The 16,231-nt window shown below is 38.7% G+C and overlaps 1 protein-coding gene across 1 annotated transcript in view; it reads left to right on the top strand.

The window, feature by feature from the left end:
- Positions 1-1,023: 1,023 nt before the first annotated feature.
- LOC140999686 (piezo-type mechanosensitive ion channel component 2) overlaps positions 1,024-16,231 on the top strand; it is a 31,307-nt gene continuing 16,099 nt past the window's right edge. The window contains exons 1-24 of the mRNA XM_073470208.1: positions 1,024-1,087; positions 2,522-2,617; positions 4,934-5,035; positions 5,260-5,305; positions 5,655-5,814; positions 5,916-6,129; positions 6,248-6,461; positions 6,670-6,847; positions 7,031-7,129; positions 7,345-7,386; positions 7,490-7,622; positions 7,846-8,000; positions 8,829-9,095; positions 9,927-10,035; positions 10,204-10,325; positions 10,844-10,903; positions 12,886-13,034; positions 13,148-13,312; positions 13,536-13,577; positions 13,917-13,949; positions 14,192-14,304; positions 15,132-15,307; positions 15,565-15,741; positions 15,908-16,072. Of these exons, the coding sequence (XP_073326309.1) occupies positions 1,024-1,087; positions 2,522-2,617; positions 4,934-5,035; positions 5,260-5,305; positions 5,655-5,814; positions 5,916-6,129; positions 6,248-6,461; positions 6,670-6,847; positions 7,031-7,129; positions 7,345-7,386; positions 7,490-7,622; positions 7,846-8,000; positions 8,829-9,095; positions 9,927-10,035; positions 10,204-10,325; positions 10,844-10,903; positions 12,886-13,034; positions 13,148-13,312; positions 13,536-13,577; positions 13,917-13,949; positions 14,192-14,304; positions 15,132-15,307; positions 15,565-15,741; positions 15,908-16,072 (3,081 nt within the window). The remainder of the gene's footprint in view (positions 1,088-2,521; positions 2,618-4,933; positions 5,036-5,259; positions 5,306-5,654; positions 5,815-5,915; positions 6,130-6,247; positions 6,462-6,669; positions 6,848-7,030; positions 7,130-7,344; positions 7,387-7,489; positions 7,623-7,845; positions 8,001-8,828; positions 9,096-9,926; positions 10,036-10,203; positions 10,326-10,843; positions 10,904-12,885; positions 13,035-13,147; positions 13,313-13,535; positions 13,578-13,916; positions 13,950-14,191; positions 14,305-15,131; positions 15,308-15,564; positions 15,742-15,907; positions 16,073-16,231) is intronic.

The following is a 16,231-nucleotide window of genomic DNA, read 5'->3' as shown; positions in this document are numbered from 1 at the left end:
TTAACAGACTCTTGTTTAAATGTCTGTCACAGTAATTAACCGATTTCCTCAACTCACTCCTCTCACAGTCCTGTCTCATAGTCGCAGCTGCTATTTCAGCAGGTTTACGTTGTTACTTTATGAAAAAAAATTGTCATCTGACAAAAAACATTGTATTACATTTTCCTTGGAGGATGCTGCAGTGATTTTGCTAATTTTTTAGAGCAGAAGTTAATGTTTTTGCTAGTCTCAATCCTTGCATTGATCATTCCTCTATAGTCACACCAGCTCTTAATGGCCTCACAGCCATGAATATTAGATACACTTCCCTTCACCCCACAGGGCAAATATGATGAGCCAGCCTGACGCGGCTGTGCGGAGACAAACACAATGCTGTATGAGCATCTGTCTGGGTTCAGAAATAAAGAAATTAGTGGTGGTTTCAACATAATGCGTGAATGAATGCAAAAATGCCTGCATGCACATTCACTGCGTTCAAAAAAGACTTTCAAGCACAATCATAAAAGCTGTCATAATATTGTGTCTAAAAACTCACAGTTTCTCTCTGCTGCTGCTGTTTGTTGCTCTGGATTTGTGCATTAATGGAAGTATGGTTTTCAGTCATGTAATGATAAGCGGATATTCTCCTGAGTGAGATTAGCCTCAATATGAGCATAGTAACAGAGATGCTGGGATACAACCCATTATGTCTGAGAGAGGGAGAGGGAGGGAAAGGAGGGTGTGACAGAGACACAAGCAAAGATCGGAGGGAGTCATCATCCTCACTCAATTTTAAATCAAGGTTCTCGACACTCCCGTCAATTTTGGACTGGCATTGCATCCGTCTAGTTTGAGTGTGTTGGACTCAAACTATATCTCCTGAATTTTTTCCACTGTATTGGAGGATCTTTCGACCGCGACCGCATACATTACTTCTGAGAAATGTGTGAGCAGGTTGGAGTTTCCCTCCTCACTGCCAAGACATCTAGAGGGTGATAGTATCTAAAGGAGCAGTTTGGGTGTCTCTGACACGGAGAAGGAGACATGGCAGGAGACCTATTGGTTGGGTTGCTCTATAACTTATTACTACCATTGCTTCTGCTGACTGGTGAGTTTATGTCTCTCTTTAATTATGTCATTCATATGCATTTTTGCTGATAGAATATACAGATGGTATTTTCAATTATTTTACCACAAACTGCTTTCTGTGGTGGCTTTTATTTTTGCATGGTATCAGTACTGGTTTAATATTTATATATTGGGTATAATTCCTCCTTTTAGTGGAAACAGTTTACATTGAAAGTAACGTATCAATGAGGTAGAGTAAATCTAGTAAATCTTAGTTCATGTGTGCTTACTGTTGCAGACAGCTGGTGTTCTGCTGAATAGTACTGATGAGAGGCACAATGCTGGCTCAGTCTCAGGGATTAAAAAGGCACTCTATTAGGTGCATTCATACCTTATGATACATAAATTAAGTCTTGAGTGATGCTATTGAGCCAGCATTTCGCAAGAAGCAGTGTGTGTTGCCAGTTCAGAGTTGAGATGGACAATGCTGACCAAAGAGTATTGTATCTACTATGATGTGATTCTTCTCTTAGACACTATCTGAGAGCGAACTTTTTTTTACCCTTGCATGTTGCTCTGTGTTTCGAAGGGGACGCTTCACCTCCTACTAAATTTGCTCACTAGTTGAACTACTTGAAATTTTGGAATAGTATTAAAAGATGTTACAATAGATTTGCTGTTGCTGCTGTGGTGTTGTTGTGATGAACAAATACATCACTTTCCTTTTCCTTCTTACCGTAAGGACAGTATGAAGATTACAGATTGTTTTACTCATGTTTTATCTTGAATCCCGCAAACCTCTCATTGGTCAAGCATTGTTTAACCTTACATCAATTTACATTAGATTCTAGTCAAGTTTTTGAAAAGTTACCAAATATAGGCTGAATTACAGAAAATAGTTAATGTATAAGACATCCAGAATTTTCCATTCGATCTACTTCTGTAATTATAGAAAAAATGGTGTCAAAGTTCAACACATTACGCCCCAGACCAAACACATAAAGGATTTCTAAGTGATACAGTGAAAAAAACATTTCTTTAGCTACTTTCAGTAACTCTGCATGAAAAAGAGGGATGTTGCATTTAGTAAATATAAATTTAAATTTGCTTTCACTAGTGGATTTCTGTCTACTTATTTAATCTCAGGCAGTCATTGTGAAGGACTTTCAATTTCATTATGTCAACTAAAAATAACCAGGCAGATGTTTTTCTATTTCACATGCTTGTATGTAAGACACAGCACATGTTGATTTAGATGAGATGTGGGATTTTCATTACATAATTATTTGTATTCGTTTACAAACACTCAAAATCAGGCGAGAGGCAGGTTATACTCACACAGGTTATTTGCGTCTTTCTTTTCTTTTAGAGTTTCTTTGGCTTTCAATGACACCTGTGTGTGATATATTGAATTAATTACAAGACAATTATATTAAACAGATGAAGTATGTGTGTTCTTTCTTCTGCACCTCAGCCTCTTTGTTCCGCTACAATGGTCTGTCAGTGGTGTATTTCCTGTTTTTGCTCACCTTGCCGCTGCTGCCGAACCCCACCCTGGTCACCATGAAAGGTGAGAGGGGATCCAAAGACAAATTATATTATATTTATGATTTTGCAGGTTTTTGTTTAGGTTTGAAACTTTTACACTTTCAAGACCATTCTACCACGTAACAAATAATTCTCATCAACACCAATGGTAAATTTCTCCATTATTAAGGTGGTATAGAGCAAAAGCTGTAACCTTGTGAAGTACTCCTATTTAAAAGTATCATAAGCATTTCCTGTGACATTCAATGTGTAATATTAATTTGGTAACAGCTGAACTGTAAACTCAGTGGTGAAAATTGAGGGAAAGCAAACAAATAAATAAAACAAAAGATTAATCACTTATTAGTTAGCAATTTTGTTTACTGTCACTTTGTTTTGCAACACAGCATAATAATTATAAGCATATAATTGTGTATAATTCTGTCAAAGTTTGATGTTAAAACAAAGGGGGAGAGGAGCAGAGATGAAGCAAAAAACGATTATATTGAGTCAGACAAAATGTGTGTGTGTGTGTGTGTGTGTGTGTGTGTGTGTGTGTGTGTGTGTGTGTGTGTGTGCTTTTTCTGTATTGATCACTGCATTCAGGTGAATTAAAGTATCTGTACTCCTCCCTCAAACTACTTTGTAAAGGGGATGTGGTTGGAACGGTCAAATCAATTATACATAGCCTGGTAATTACAGTGAGGAATTAAAAGATGTGATGTCAGCATTTTGACAGCATTTTTTTTTCTTTCACTTTACATCCCTCCATCTAAAATCTGTTTGCCTTTCAGCCTGTCTTTGAAAGCTCCATAGATCCCAGTTAGATTCATCTCTCTAATATGATCCCGCTATCGGTGGGCTAAGTGGTCAAGCGTGTGCACATCCTGTGTGCTTTTGTTTCTTGGGTTTTTGTACGTCCACCTATAGTTGGTAGAGTGCACGCATGTGTGATCATGTAACTCCTTTATTGGGAGGCAGAAAGATTTAAGTGAAACAAAGCTTTTAGTAAAAATCCTGAACATCAACAGTACATTTGCTGGCTCAGCTATTGTTGAGCCACATCAGCGATTAATGCTTATGTATCTCAAACCTTCTGATTACAAGTTTGTTTGAAAAAGCAAAACAAATTAATGGTAAGCTACGGGTTTCCAGCATTTAATTTTCATAGTTAATAAAATTGCATAAATGTATTGCACTTGTTATAACTTTGTCTGGAAAGGTGCAGTTTATCAAAGAAGGATATTATTTATTTTACAAAATGTAACATAATGTGTAGTTGTTTTAAATGCAGTTTAAACTCCACACTTCTGGAGTCTTAGGAACTACAAGTTAGGTTCACATTTACTTACTCGAGTTGAAACATTAAAACATATTAAGTAAAGACTTAGTAATGTGCAAATCAATTGCTGGTAAAATGTGTAGCGCTGTTCGTTAGAGGCAATCAACCATGTAACAGGAAATTACTTCAGCATTACTAACTAGGGTTGCAGTTTTATAGTGTGGAATGAAAACTGACAGTCATATAGTGAACTTTTGCTTATCTACACTTTTGAATTCTACTGTATTAGTGTTATTAAAAAAAAGAAATTTAGTAGTAAGTTCATATCAAGCTTCATGTCTGTCAGGACATAATATTTCTTATTATTTCTTATCTTATTTCATCCTTTCTACTAACTTTAACCTCACTTCCAAAAAAGACAGTTGTAAGGGGCCAAACAATATATTAAACGTTTCCATCTACCTCCTCTACAGGACCAACAATAAAATCCACTAAGTTATCAGGAGTTGAAGGCATCAACCACCAAACCTGAGTGTGATATGATGAGATGTTGTTCAGTCAAACAATCATGAACCTCAACGTGCTCCTTTGTAAGCTTTCTCATCTACAGTACTTAACCAGATAACTTTCTATAACTACAACTATAATTAGGTAATGTAAGTGTGCTAGCACACTAAACTAAGAGGGTGAACATCGTTTAAACCTACTTAACATCAGCATGTTGTAAAGACATTTTGGTTGTTTTTGTAAGAAACTTCAGCTTGAATACTCCAGCTGCATAACTTGAATACAGTTGCATACAAAGACTGACATATTTCACTCTAGCTGTCTTATTGATCTGTAACAGTACTCACAAAGAGTCTGAACCAGTTCAATTTAAAATACTGCTGAGTGTCTAGGAGACAAAATTCTACTGGCAAATGTCTTGAAAAGAAAAACCAGGTCCATCGACATTGACATCGTACATTGACACAGTATTGTAAATAATTTGCTGTGAATTTTTCAAAGACCCTTATTTGTAATTAGTTAGCTCACTTTTGATGCCTCATGGTTTCTCTCACTTGCTACTCTATTCAGGTAAAACGGGTGAATTTTTGCGGCTGATCACCTATACAAGTCTGACCCTCCTGACCCTCCAGTGCTTCATGCAGATCCCCTTTGCCTACATCCCACTACATGGTAAATACAACCTTGTGACACTTCTCAGAATAACACAGTGTTGCTAGTAAAATAAAATGTCACCAGTCCTGTGGGCAGACTTCAAAGAAATATTGTATACAAATAAATAAATACAGTATGTTGTAATTTGTAACAAATCTCTTCTATCATGTAAAACTATAAAAACTTTCAGGAACTAAGAGCAGCTTTGCTTCCAGCTTGATGAATCATGTTTTTTATTATAGTTAGCGGCCACTGGGAAGCTGTCCTCTACCATGTGGGCATTGTAAGGTATGGAAGCACACACACACACACACAAGACATTCATATTTTCGAGGAAAATATCTGTGGTTACGCAGTTTTATATCCAAAAACTTTAAATTATATCTACTTCACATTACTGCTAACCATTTTAGATTGCCTTATTGCCTAATTCAGTTGGTTTCGGTGTAGTATGAAAGTCAACTTATTGAGGCTTGAAACATGCATGAAATACATCACAAATATTTACTTATGCTGTCAAAAGGCAACTAAATGTTTACTATCTAATGAAAATCTCAACAAACTGATATTCATAACTTTCTGACATGACTGGAGATTAGCGGAGATCAAACCTATGATAAGGTTTGTATGTTTCCAGATTCAGCTCGGTTGATGCTGGGAACGTTGTGCGTCTCCTGGCCCCAGATATAGGCCTCCTCTTCTCATCTCTCTTCATACTGAGGCTGTGCAAAAAGCTACTGCGCCGTGTGCCCCAAGTCAACCTCCATGAAAATGGAATACCACCATCTGAATCGGAGGTAATGAAGGACACTCACCATCACTTTTTTTTTATTTATAATTTTACCTTAGGTTAAGAATGCACAGTAGTATTAATCTGATTGTTTCACGGGTCTGCCAGGAAGTGGACACCTCTGAAACAGAGTCTGAGGAGGAAAGTGAGACAGAGGGCTCGTCCTTTGACAGTTCAGATTTGACCACAGTACCGGTTCAGACTGGTCCGCCCCAGTTTGTCCAGAAGCTTATAGTGTTTGCAGCCGGACTGAGGCTGCTGCTGTCAGCGATCATGAACACAGCAGGGAAAGTGGTGGTGACTTTACTGCTGGGGCTTGCAGGTAAAATACAACTGCTGGTGTGAGCATGAAAGGATATTGTAGTTTTAAAAAAGTTCCTAAGTTATGTCTACTTCACTTTTTTCTTTTCTAAGCTGTGTGTACATGTGTGTGAATGCAGGTATCATGCAGCCCTCCCTCACCTCAGGTGTGTATTTTGGGGCGTTTCTTGGCCTGGTTTGGTGGTGGATCTTCAGCCGCTCCATCAGCATGCTGATCTTTAGCTCCCTGTGTGTGATGATGGCCATCTTCAGTGGAGGACACCTGCTGGCACTGTATGTCTACCAGCTGCCCCTGTCCCAGCAGCTTGTGCCACCAGATGATGTCTACGCCAGGTACAGAAGTGATTAAAAAGTAGGATTAAGTATTGTAGTAGTAGTAGATTATTGTAGTGGAGTGATCTGATGTTTTTATTACATATCAGGTACCAGTTCATATCTATTATTGTCTCCCTCTGTGCTCTAACTCTCTCTTCGACTATCTCTCCTATCGTTCTTCCTTTCTCATTTTCATCCTGCACTCCTTCCCCTCTACCTGTCCCAGATTGTTTGGTATGACCGGAGTGATCAGAACCAACAGCTCTGACCGACATACTTTGGGTCTGCACCCACATGTCACCTGGCCTGACTTTGTCAACCCTTTTGTTCTGCTGCTGCTCTACAGCACACTGGTGACTCTGCTACACAAATGGGTCCACATCACAGAGGAGGTTTGTGTGTGTGTTCATGTGTGTGTCAGTTAATCTGCCACATTGACTTCCACTGCTACGAGTGCTGCTCCTTCCACTGCTACTACTTATACCACTGTCAATACTTCTACACACTAGACATGCAGGGACTTCTCCCAATATTCAGGAAATATTGAACTTACATGACAGGCTTCTAATATCTTTTGTATTTCCCAGGATATTGCTAAAGGTGAGGAGTCTGAGAGTCCAGCAGAGAGTCCAGATGCTCCTCCAAGCTTCTCCAGGGTCATTTACATCTCAGGAGATCAGCAAGAGGTAACCTAGAAACATGGATATGTTTCTCCTTAACCATATTGTTTGGTCACAGGGACATTAATTTGTTACGTCAGTGATCAATATTCAATATTCAACTGTTGTGCTCATCATTAGTTTGTTTGGATATAGTATCAGCTTAACAGCTATACTGCAATTTCACTTTGGAATTTAAAAATATTTCAAAGATATAACAACCGCAGCTTCTCTATTTTCAGCTTTTAAGCAGCACAGATGATGAAACCTATCTACCCGATGAAGTAAGTCATTCTATTGCTAAATGTTTCAAGATGTTTCTGATTGATTGATAATAAGGTGAGACATGTGAATACTGGTCTAAATGTATGTGCTCTCTTTCCTCAGCCAATGATTTTAATGAAGGGGCCTTCATGGCAAGATGTTGATAGAGACGATCTGGGATCTCTGTTAGGAGGGGCAGGGTACACAAACTGTTACCTACCACCTCAGTATGAAGGCAAAGACTCAGCATCACATGGTAATCATTACAAACATTCAAATCTTTAAATACATGACCTCAGCAACAACAATAACTTCTCTGCTTTCATTCATTTGTAAAAGTCAAGTGTAAGTGTTGTTGTCCTGAAACCTCAGCAAAACACAAATTAAGTCCTTGTTTCAGGGGTTTGAGTTTATTTGGTCTGTTTGCTACACTCTGACATTTCATCCTTAACTTTTTCTCTCTCTTGTGCTAGAGACAGAGAGCGAGGGAGAAGTGAGGAATTTGGGGGAGTCTGAGGTGGACCTGAGGACTCCAACAGAGACCTCGCCTCCCCCCTCAGGCCCGAGCGGCCTGGTCGTCTTTGGACGGCTGGTGCAAAAACACAGCTATGTCAGCGCCCTTATCATCATGATGGTAAACTATATTAACTCTCATTAATGAAGGTTTTGAATTTGTGTGTGGTGAGTCCTTTTGTCATCATGGAGGTCATCAGGACAAGGAAAGGGACTGGAAATATCTGAAAAATGTTGTGGTGTAGGTGTAATGTTGAGTGTGCAAGCGAACGACCAAAGTGGTGGTTACAGCTAAGCACAAAATACTATAAAACTTTAAACAAATATATAAAAAAAATATCTATTGACCACTGTAAGGTAGAGACAGGAAGGTTTGGCATGTCTGGCTTAAATAATCAATCAGTTATTAGAATAATTGGTGATTAATTTTCCTTGACTTACTTATTAATTACGTCTAAAAGCAATATTTTGGTACAGGTTAATAAGCTAAATTGACCAGTTGACTAGCTTAGCTTCTAAATCTATGGTTTGCTAATGTTGGCTAGTGAGCAGGCTAATTTAGCACACTAAGGTAGTGTTATTTCAAAACGCAGTTTATTTAAAACAATATAATTGTTATTTCAACACGTTATTTGCTAGTTGACCTAACAGACTGAGATTATCTAAACAAAAAACAAATAATGCAATTGGAAAACAATGCAGACATCGATGCTAAAAGTTAACATCTATCTTAGCTAATGTTAAACTTTAGCTAGCAAAATAAAAGTAACAACCGTTAGTAAAGTTCGCGCCGTTTTTGTTTTCCATATATTCCTGTGACGTCAGTGCAAACACTTGACAGGAGTATCAGATAGTATAGTAGTATATAGTTTATAGTATAGTTATATTTAATAGTTAGCCAGCTATTTGGCTACAACGTTGTCACTATATCTAGAACATGTATTTCAAGGTGTGGAGCATCACTTACAACAACTGGCTGACTTTCGCCCTGCTGGTGTGGTCCTGTATAATCTGGATGATGAGAGACAGGCGCCGCTACGCCATGATGTCCGCCCCGTTCCTGGCTATCTACGGCACCGTCCTGGTGGTGCTGGGCTACCTGAGCGGGCTGCGTCTGAGCCGGGCCGAGCTGTACCCCGGTCTGCCCCCGGCTGTGATAGTGGACTTTGACCTGAACAGTTATCACCCTGCGCCCTGCGTCCACCTGGGAGCAAAGGTGAGGAAGGGAGAAGGTGGTACAAAAGTCAGCAAGTCACATGAAACTACTTGAAATAGTTAGCCTTATGTTGCTAACTACAACAGACTGCCCTTACAGTGTTTGAACATGTCAGTATGTTTTTGTTGTTTCCAGGGACCAAGCTCATGTAAAGTTGGTTTTAAATGCATTTCTCTATTACATTAAATAAGCAACAACGGACAGTCTGGTATTTATAAATTATTAGTAGTTAAACATGGCTTTTCTGTGTTATCCAGGAGTATTGATTTGATTGACAGTGGCAACTTCCTGCCAACAATAGCAAACCTTTAAGTGACTGTCATCAGATCCTTATTTTGATTGTAATCTATCTTTATTCTGTTTGGTCCATTGAACAAAAAGGCAGAAAAACCTTTAAAAATATCTCACAGAAATAACCAGGATTGTTCAAACATTGTCAGACAATAGCGTGTTCGTGTGGGATCCCAATAAGATCATTTAAAAATTATTTTCAAGGTTTTCAAAGCAGATTGGACAAAAAGCACCACAGTTGGTGTTTGCAACAACAATCAGCTGCCAGTTATACACTTTCACATCAGTTCATTTAAACCTTAAACCTAATCAAACAAGAATTTTTCCACAGATCAGAGTCTGTGATCTGTGCTTTGACAAGTTATTTTGCAACTTATTCTTATGGTAGCCACATTAGGATGAACACTTTTTTTTCTCACCAGATTACATTATAGTTATTACACAAATATTAACTTGAACCTAACTATGTTTACTATGGAAGATTGTATAAATATGCATGTGCACTACATGTTAACTCGTGCTACCATGTGTTTGCTGCAGGTCTTCTACAGCTTCAGCTTTTGGTTGATGTTTCGCCAGCAGCTAACAGAGAGAAGGGAGGAGCAGGGCTTAAAGGCGGAATCTCTAGATGACGTCAAAGTCGTGCCACGTAATTTATTTTCACTTTACTTTAATAAGTAGATCCCTGTGTGAGAGGATAACCTTAAGTTTTGTATAATGCAAGCTGCCCTGTACCCTCCTCTTATTCTCATCCTATTCTTTGCTTTCCTCACCCCTCTCTTTCTCATCCTGCTCCTCTGGGTTTTGTCCATATCAGCGGAGGAAAGTCAGCCATCACCTCTGGTAGCGATGGTTATCTCAGGGGTAAAAGGGACGCTGGTGAAATACTGGATCCTCTTCTGCTGCTCCATGTTCTTCATCATCAGCTTCTCTGGAAAGGTATCTATTGACAGACATAAAAACCAAGTATGGGAGAAGTTTCTAATCACACTTTCCAAACACTGCAGTGTCATCTGTGGGATGAATTTTGGAGAAAAATCCCACAGCAGTAGTAAAATAAACTAAAACTGAAATTTCATTATAAAACTGCATGCCTGAATTTCATGTAGTTATTTGTTTTGATAATCAACATTATTGTGACCAAATTATCCCACTGTGACAATTTAAATCTCTTGTAAAGCGTTCAGTCATCATTCCACTTTATACATTATGCATCTGTCCTTATTGTCCTTGTTTTAGATACTGTAGTGAATGTTAATGCACAGTGTACATTATGTATGTTTTGGCAGCCACTAATTACATTAATTACTTCACATTAAACATTAATTAGAAAAATGAATTAATCTATAAGGTAAAAGTGGTCCACATAATTTTTGTCACATTTTGTGCATGTCAAATAAATAAAAAGTAATTGCCCATCAAATGTACCTAATCTTGACCATGTTTCACTTGCTTAGGTGGTCGTCTACAAGATTCTCTACATTGTCCTTTTCCTCTTCTGTGTTGTCCTCTTCCAGGTTAGTGATTTTAGTGGTTCCAACATTTAGTCTGTCTGATTTTAATACTCTTTCGTAATAAACAGGTGAGAGCATTCTGCCTTTTTGTGTGTAAAATGAGTGATAATGGGGACCTGAATTCACAGGTTTCACCAGTACGCAACCTTTCTTATCATCAAAGAAAGTGTAACCAGTTACATGATGTATGAGTCAATAACCAGATGTGCTTTGAAGCAGCAGCTGGAGCACATCGGAGGAGTTGGTTTTCTCCAGACATCTGAGACCAAAATTCAGTCATGGTATTGGACAGTGATTAAAGCTCAGTGGGCTTAATGCAAATGATACGAAACAACCAGAATCTATATGTCCTGTAGCCTGATGTGCATAATGTTACTGCTCGTTGTTCTGCTGATGTGATTGTGATGTGTATCATTTTGGGAATTGGATACACGCTGCTCTTTATCAGAGGCGGAAAACTGAAACTGTTTGAAAACACCTTTTATCAGCCATACATCTCATTGTTGTGTGGCTTATGTCCCCTTCAGTCAAAAATATGTTTTTCTTCTTGTTCTTTCAGTGACATTTTTGACTTAACTATGCAGAACAATGTATGTGCAGAGCCTGACTCTTTGAAAATCTGATTTAAGCAAATCCTGGTACAATATTCAGCATTCACAAGTGTGATGTGGAAAGTTGAAGCCTCAGTGCACACTGAGAATGGACTTTACAGTGAAGTAGGATAAATGTGAAATGAAAAACATTTGAGTTATATTATTATGTGGAAGGTGCGGTTTAAAAGATTGTGGTATTTTTTGATAAACTGCATCTCAGAGCCGCTTGCCTGGGCATTTAAGCGGGAAGCATCCTGCACTGTAAATTTTAAAAGTTGACTTTATTTTTAAAAAATCCAGGAAACCGATTACCTCAGAATTACCTATATAGTAAAGTAGATTATTACATTTAAATTGTATGAGCTAAAAAGTTTTTACAACTTAAAATGATTAGTCGGCTTTACTTGGTAGTTTTGAGGTTATCAGTTTGCTCTATTTTTTTTATAAGTAAGATCACTTTGTCAGATTTTACAGTATGGGTATCAGAGTGAATGGTAACGTGATATTGCAGTCAAAACAAGGTTTTTACATATCTAAATCACTGGAGGTGGCCTTTGGACTGACAGGAAATGCTCAAATATGCACATGTAATCCAGTCAACCTATAAACATAATATATGACTCAAAACAACCTTTTTTATTATGACCTTTTCTTTTCAAATATCTCAGCTTTTTCTTGCAATATTATGGCGTTATTCTCAAAATCTCGAATACATTTTTCTAACATTAGCCCTAATACTGTCGCAGCAAAGAGTATGCATGTATTCTCTGACTATGTACTATATGTAAAATAGTAGAGTAGATGAAGGATGGAAATTTGATATTAAGATTGTGGTTAAGAGGAAATCTGCATCAGTAGTTGAGATGTTTTTGAATAACACACAAAGCCACCATAGTTTTAGCTTCATCTTACACTGTAATGTGTTCACTTCTAAATTATCATTAGTGGATCATTCCGCCGTTGTTTGAGCATAAAAACGGATCCAGCTCTTATAGAAACCGCTCAGCGATACAATTTTACAGTTAAAAGTATTGATTATGACTCATAAACACATACACAGTCATTATTTTGCTGCTGTTTTCCTGTTTTTTCTCCCCCATCTTATGTTTCTGCTGACCTTTTAGAAACACGGTAGGCACTTACAGGAAGGCCTAATGGCTGTGGAGGTGACGTAAGACAAGACAGCACCATTTGTCTGTTCGGACACCATCAGCAACATCCTGGTGTTTTACATACTGGAGTTTGTGACCGAAGGGATATAGGCAACACAAACCTGACACCAGCAATTGTTTAATATGCAAACAGGAATTGAAATTACAATAACAGCAGAACAAGTTGTGACAATTTCGTAAAGCCAATAATGAGAAAAGGATGTGTTTTCTCTTCCCTCAGACCCGCTATGATGTGTGGCGTCGGCTCCTAAAGATGTTCTGGGCAGTGGTGGTCGGTTACTCCATGGTGGTGTTGATCGCCATCTACATGTACCAGTTCAGAAGTGTGTCTGGGCTGTTCAGACAGATCATGGGCATGTCAGAGGAAGGGTGAGTTTCTGTGGCCTAAGTTTGTATTAAATATATATATATATCTATATGAATTTAGTCAGAACCTTACGGCAGGCTTGGCTCTTCTTGTTCATTATCATCTGACTTTTCAGTCTCCGTGATCTGGGTTTGGAACGGTACGACACAGTGGAGCTGTTTGCACGTATCCTGCTTCCTGCCGCGTTCCTTTTGGCTTGTATCCTCCAGCTGCACTACTTCAACTCAGACTTCCTGACTCTCACTGACCTTGACAACGTACCTGTCAGACAGGCTCCCAGGTGAGACTGCAAGAATATGTGCAGGCAGGGAGAGAATATCCTACTCAAATAAAATGTGCATGCATCACTATTGATGGATGAAAGTGCAATTTTTTTCTTGGATGTTAAAACAAACACTCACCGTGTTTCCTGTATGTACTTTATATGTGTTGTGGTTGACTGCTAAACACATTGTATATCTCTCTTTCATCTAATTTTTGAATCCATCCTTCTCTCCACTCAGAGAGGAAGAGCTCAGGAGTTCAGTCAATGTGATATCTGAGACGTAAGAGCTGCATTTATTCCCCCATAAATGTTTTGTTGCGCTCACATTTCAGACGCTTTGACGCTTTGTGTAAAGACCCATCAGAGTTAACTGCATATCACAAAGTGGATTTATTGCCTGTAGATCTAATAAGTGTTTGAACCAGGTGTAAACGTATTGCCTGTGGACCTCATAAGGAGAACCATAAGTCCTGCTTTGGTTGTGTAAAAATTATTTAACATTGAGTTAATTAGTAATGGTGACATTATTGACTTTATTCAGTGTCTATCACAATATCAGAAATATCAGTAGTACTCACTGTAATGTTCAATGCACATGTCTCTCTAATTGAATTCCCAGCATCAAAGAAAACATTGAAAAGTTCCAGAAAAGGTAAGGCCCTTGTTTGACTCTTGATTCTGCTAATGAATCAGCGTTTGTGTCTACAGTACATACTTTGTCATGCTTATTTTCCTGGTAAAATAATGACTTAAATAAAAAATATAATAAATAAAATACTTATATAAGAATATAATCCATGTTCATATACATACTGTGTCTATTTTGGGGTAGGGTATTGAAAAATAATTGATAATTGTGTAAACTTGCGCAAATGTTTCCCTGTTGTCCTGCAGGCTTTTGAAAGAACAAATGGGAACTGGAAGAAGTCAGGAGACCCTAAACAGCGTCGGACTACAAACCCCCTCAGAGAGAGGAGCTGAGGAGCAGACAGAGATGACAGGAGAGGGTAACTACAGCTTAAAGGGGAATTCTGGTATTTTCTAACCTGTGCTCTATTTTTACATATGTTGATGTCTAACTCACTGAAAGGTACAGAGAGTTTTGGAATTGGTCCAGCAGAATGCCTCAGTGAGCCATAACATAACTTTGTGTTGTAACATGTTAGTTTGGATCCGAACATACCCCTTTACAACACACAATAACACAAACAAACTGACCAATTCAGGCAGCATAAAGCAAGCATGGCTGAAGTGATCTAGCGTACCTGTTCCAAAACCTTTAGTACCAACAGTACCAACAGTATTTAGACATCAAAATGTGTAACAAAACAGCACCCAGATTTAAAAATACCAAACACCAACAACCAATCGCTGAGTCTCATTTAACAATTGAGAGTCAGTGAGACTCAACAGTCAACTTTCTCCAGAATCACCAACTGCACTTTTTAGACCCAAAATGGCGCCTATGTGTCCTTTTATTGAGTCAATTGGAGTGGGACAACTTATTGACATGGCATTATATTACAACAATGTGTTTCTCAGACACTGGCACCAAGTATTGCCAGTTATTAATTTTATTCACTACTTTACTATTTTAACTTTGAAAATCTTCTTCAGTTCAACCTTTGTTGCCATTTAATAGATGTTTTAAATTTGAATGAAAGCAACACATACGGTTTTTTGTACATTTTTGTGTCATGGTTTCCTCGTCGGTTACACAGATATCACAATATATTATAGATGATTGTCTGGCCATAAACATGACAGCTATGTGGCAGCCGTAGTGATGACATGATGTTCAAATCATGTCCTCACTATCTTCTATTCCTCCCAGAGTCTGTCCCCAGCAGTCCTGAGAACAAGTGGATTGTGATTGTGGACCGGGTGAGCCTGCTGCTCATTCATGCTCTGTCAGGAATCCAAAAGGTCCAGGAGCAGTGCTGGAGACTGCTCGAGCTCCACAGCCTCAAAATCGTGTCTTCTGGCATCATCTGGGTGTCACTGCAAGAGGTGGGGTGACTGATCAGTACATATGTGTATGCAGCGTCATGTGCGTGAAAATGTTTCAGTATGTGCGTCTATACAAATTGTCCCGTTTTTTTCCTCTTCTTCTACACCATTCTCTTCACGCTAGAAGTGCTATCTCTGTCATAACTTTGTTGACATATTCTGTGGAAAGAATCAATGAAACATGAAGTTATTCTGCTCAGATTGAATGTGGAGTTCTGTGTTCACTAATGTACTTGACATAATTTCCATTTTAACAGGTTTCTTTGATGAACTTACTCTTCCTGGTTCTGTGGGTGTTTGCACTGCCATTCCAACGGTTACGACCGTTAGCATCCAGCATCTCTGCTGTTTGGGCGGGCGTCATGGTGGTGTGTAAGATGTTTTACCAGCTCAAAGTCATCAAACCCCTCGATTATTCTTCAAACTGCACAGCTGTGAGTATCCATAACTGTGTGTTCTGTGCAGTTGTTAATAATACCTCTGTTAGCAGCACATGTGGATATGCTTTAACTAATCTGTGGTGTTGAGTTTATAATTAGTGCTTTCGGCATCATCCTTCATATTTACACCAATTAAACATATTTGTTGTTTGTATTTTAGAGCCTGTTACCGTCCAACAGCTCGGGCCTGGATGATGGAGTGGAGCTGAGGGGGAACATGCTGGAGCTGCTCAGGACGTCTGTTCTCTACATCGAGCCTGTCGACCCGCTGTACTGGTGTGGAGCGCTGCTTAAATGTGAGGGCAGGATCCTCCCCTGTCTCCAGGTACGGTGATATGCCTGCCAAAATCTTTCTTCTTTTCTTGCCCAGAAAGACAACAAGATTGCTCCAGTTTTAATAGGACAGAGGCAAACATCCTGTTTAATACAGAGTTTGAATTTGTTTTTGAAGTCGCTTGGATTTTGCCCCAGATCATCTCTTCTC

The sequence above is a fragment of the Pagrus major genome, chromosome 7 (assembly GCF_040436345.1).
Source record: "Pagrus major chromosome 7, Pma_NU_1.0".
Classification (NCBI taxonomy): domain Eukaryota; kingdom Metazoa; phylum Chordata; class Actinopteri; order Spariformes; family Sparidae; genus Pagrus; species Pagrus major.
Note: the sequence above shows the minus strand (reverse complement) of the source record. Positions and strands in the feature narration are given on the sequence as shown.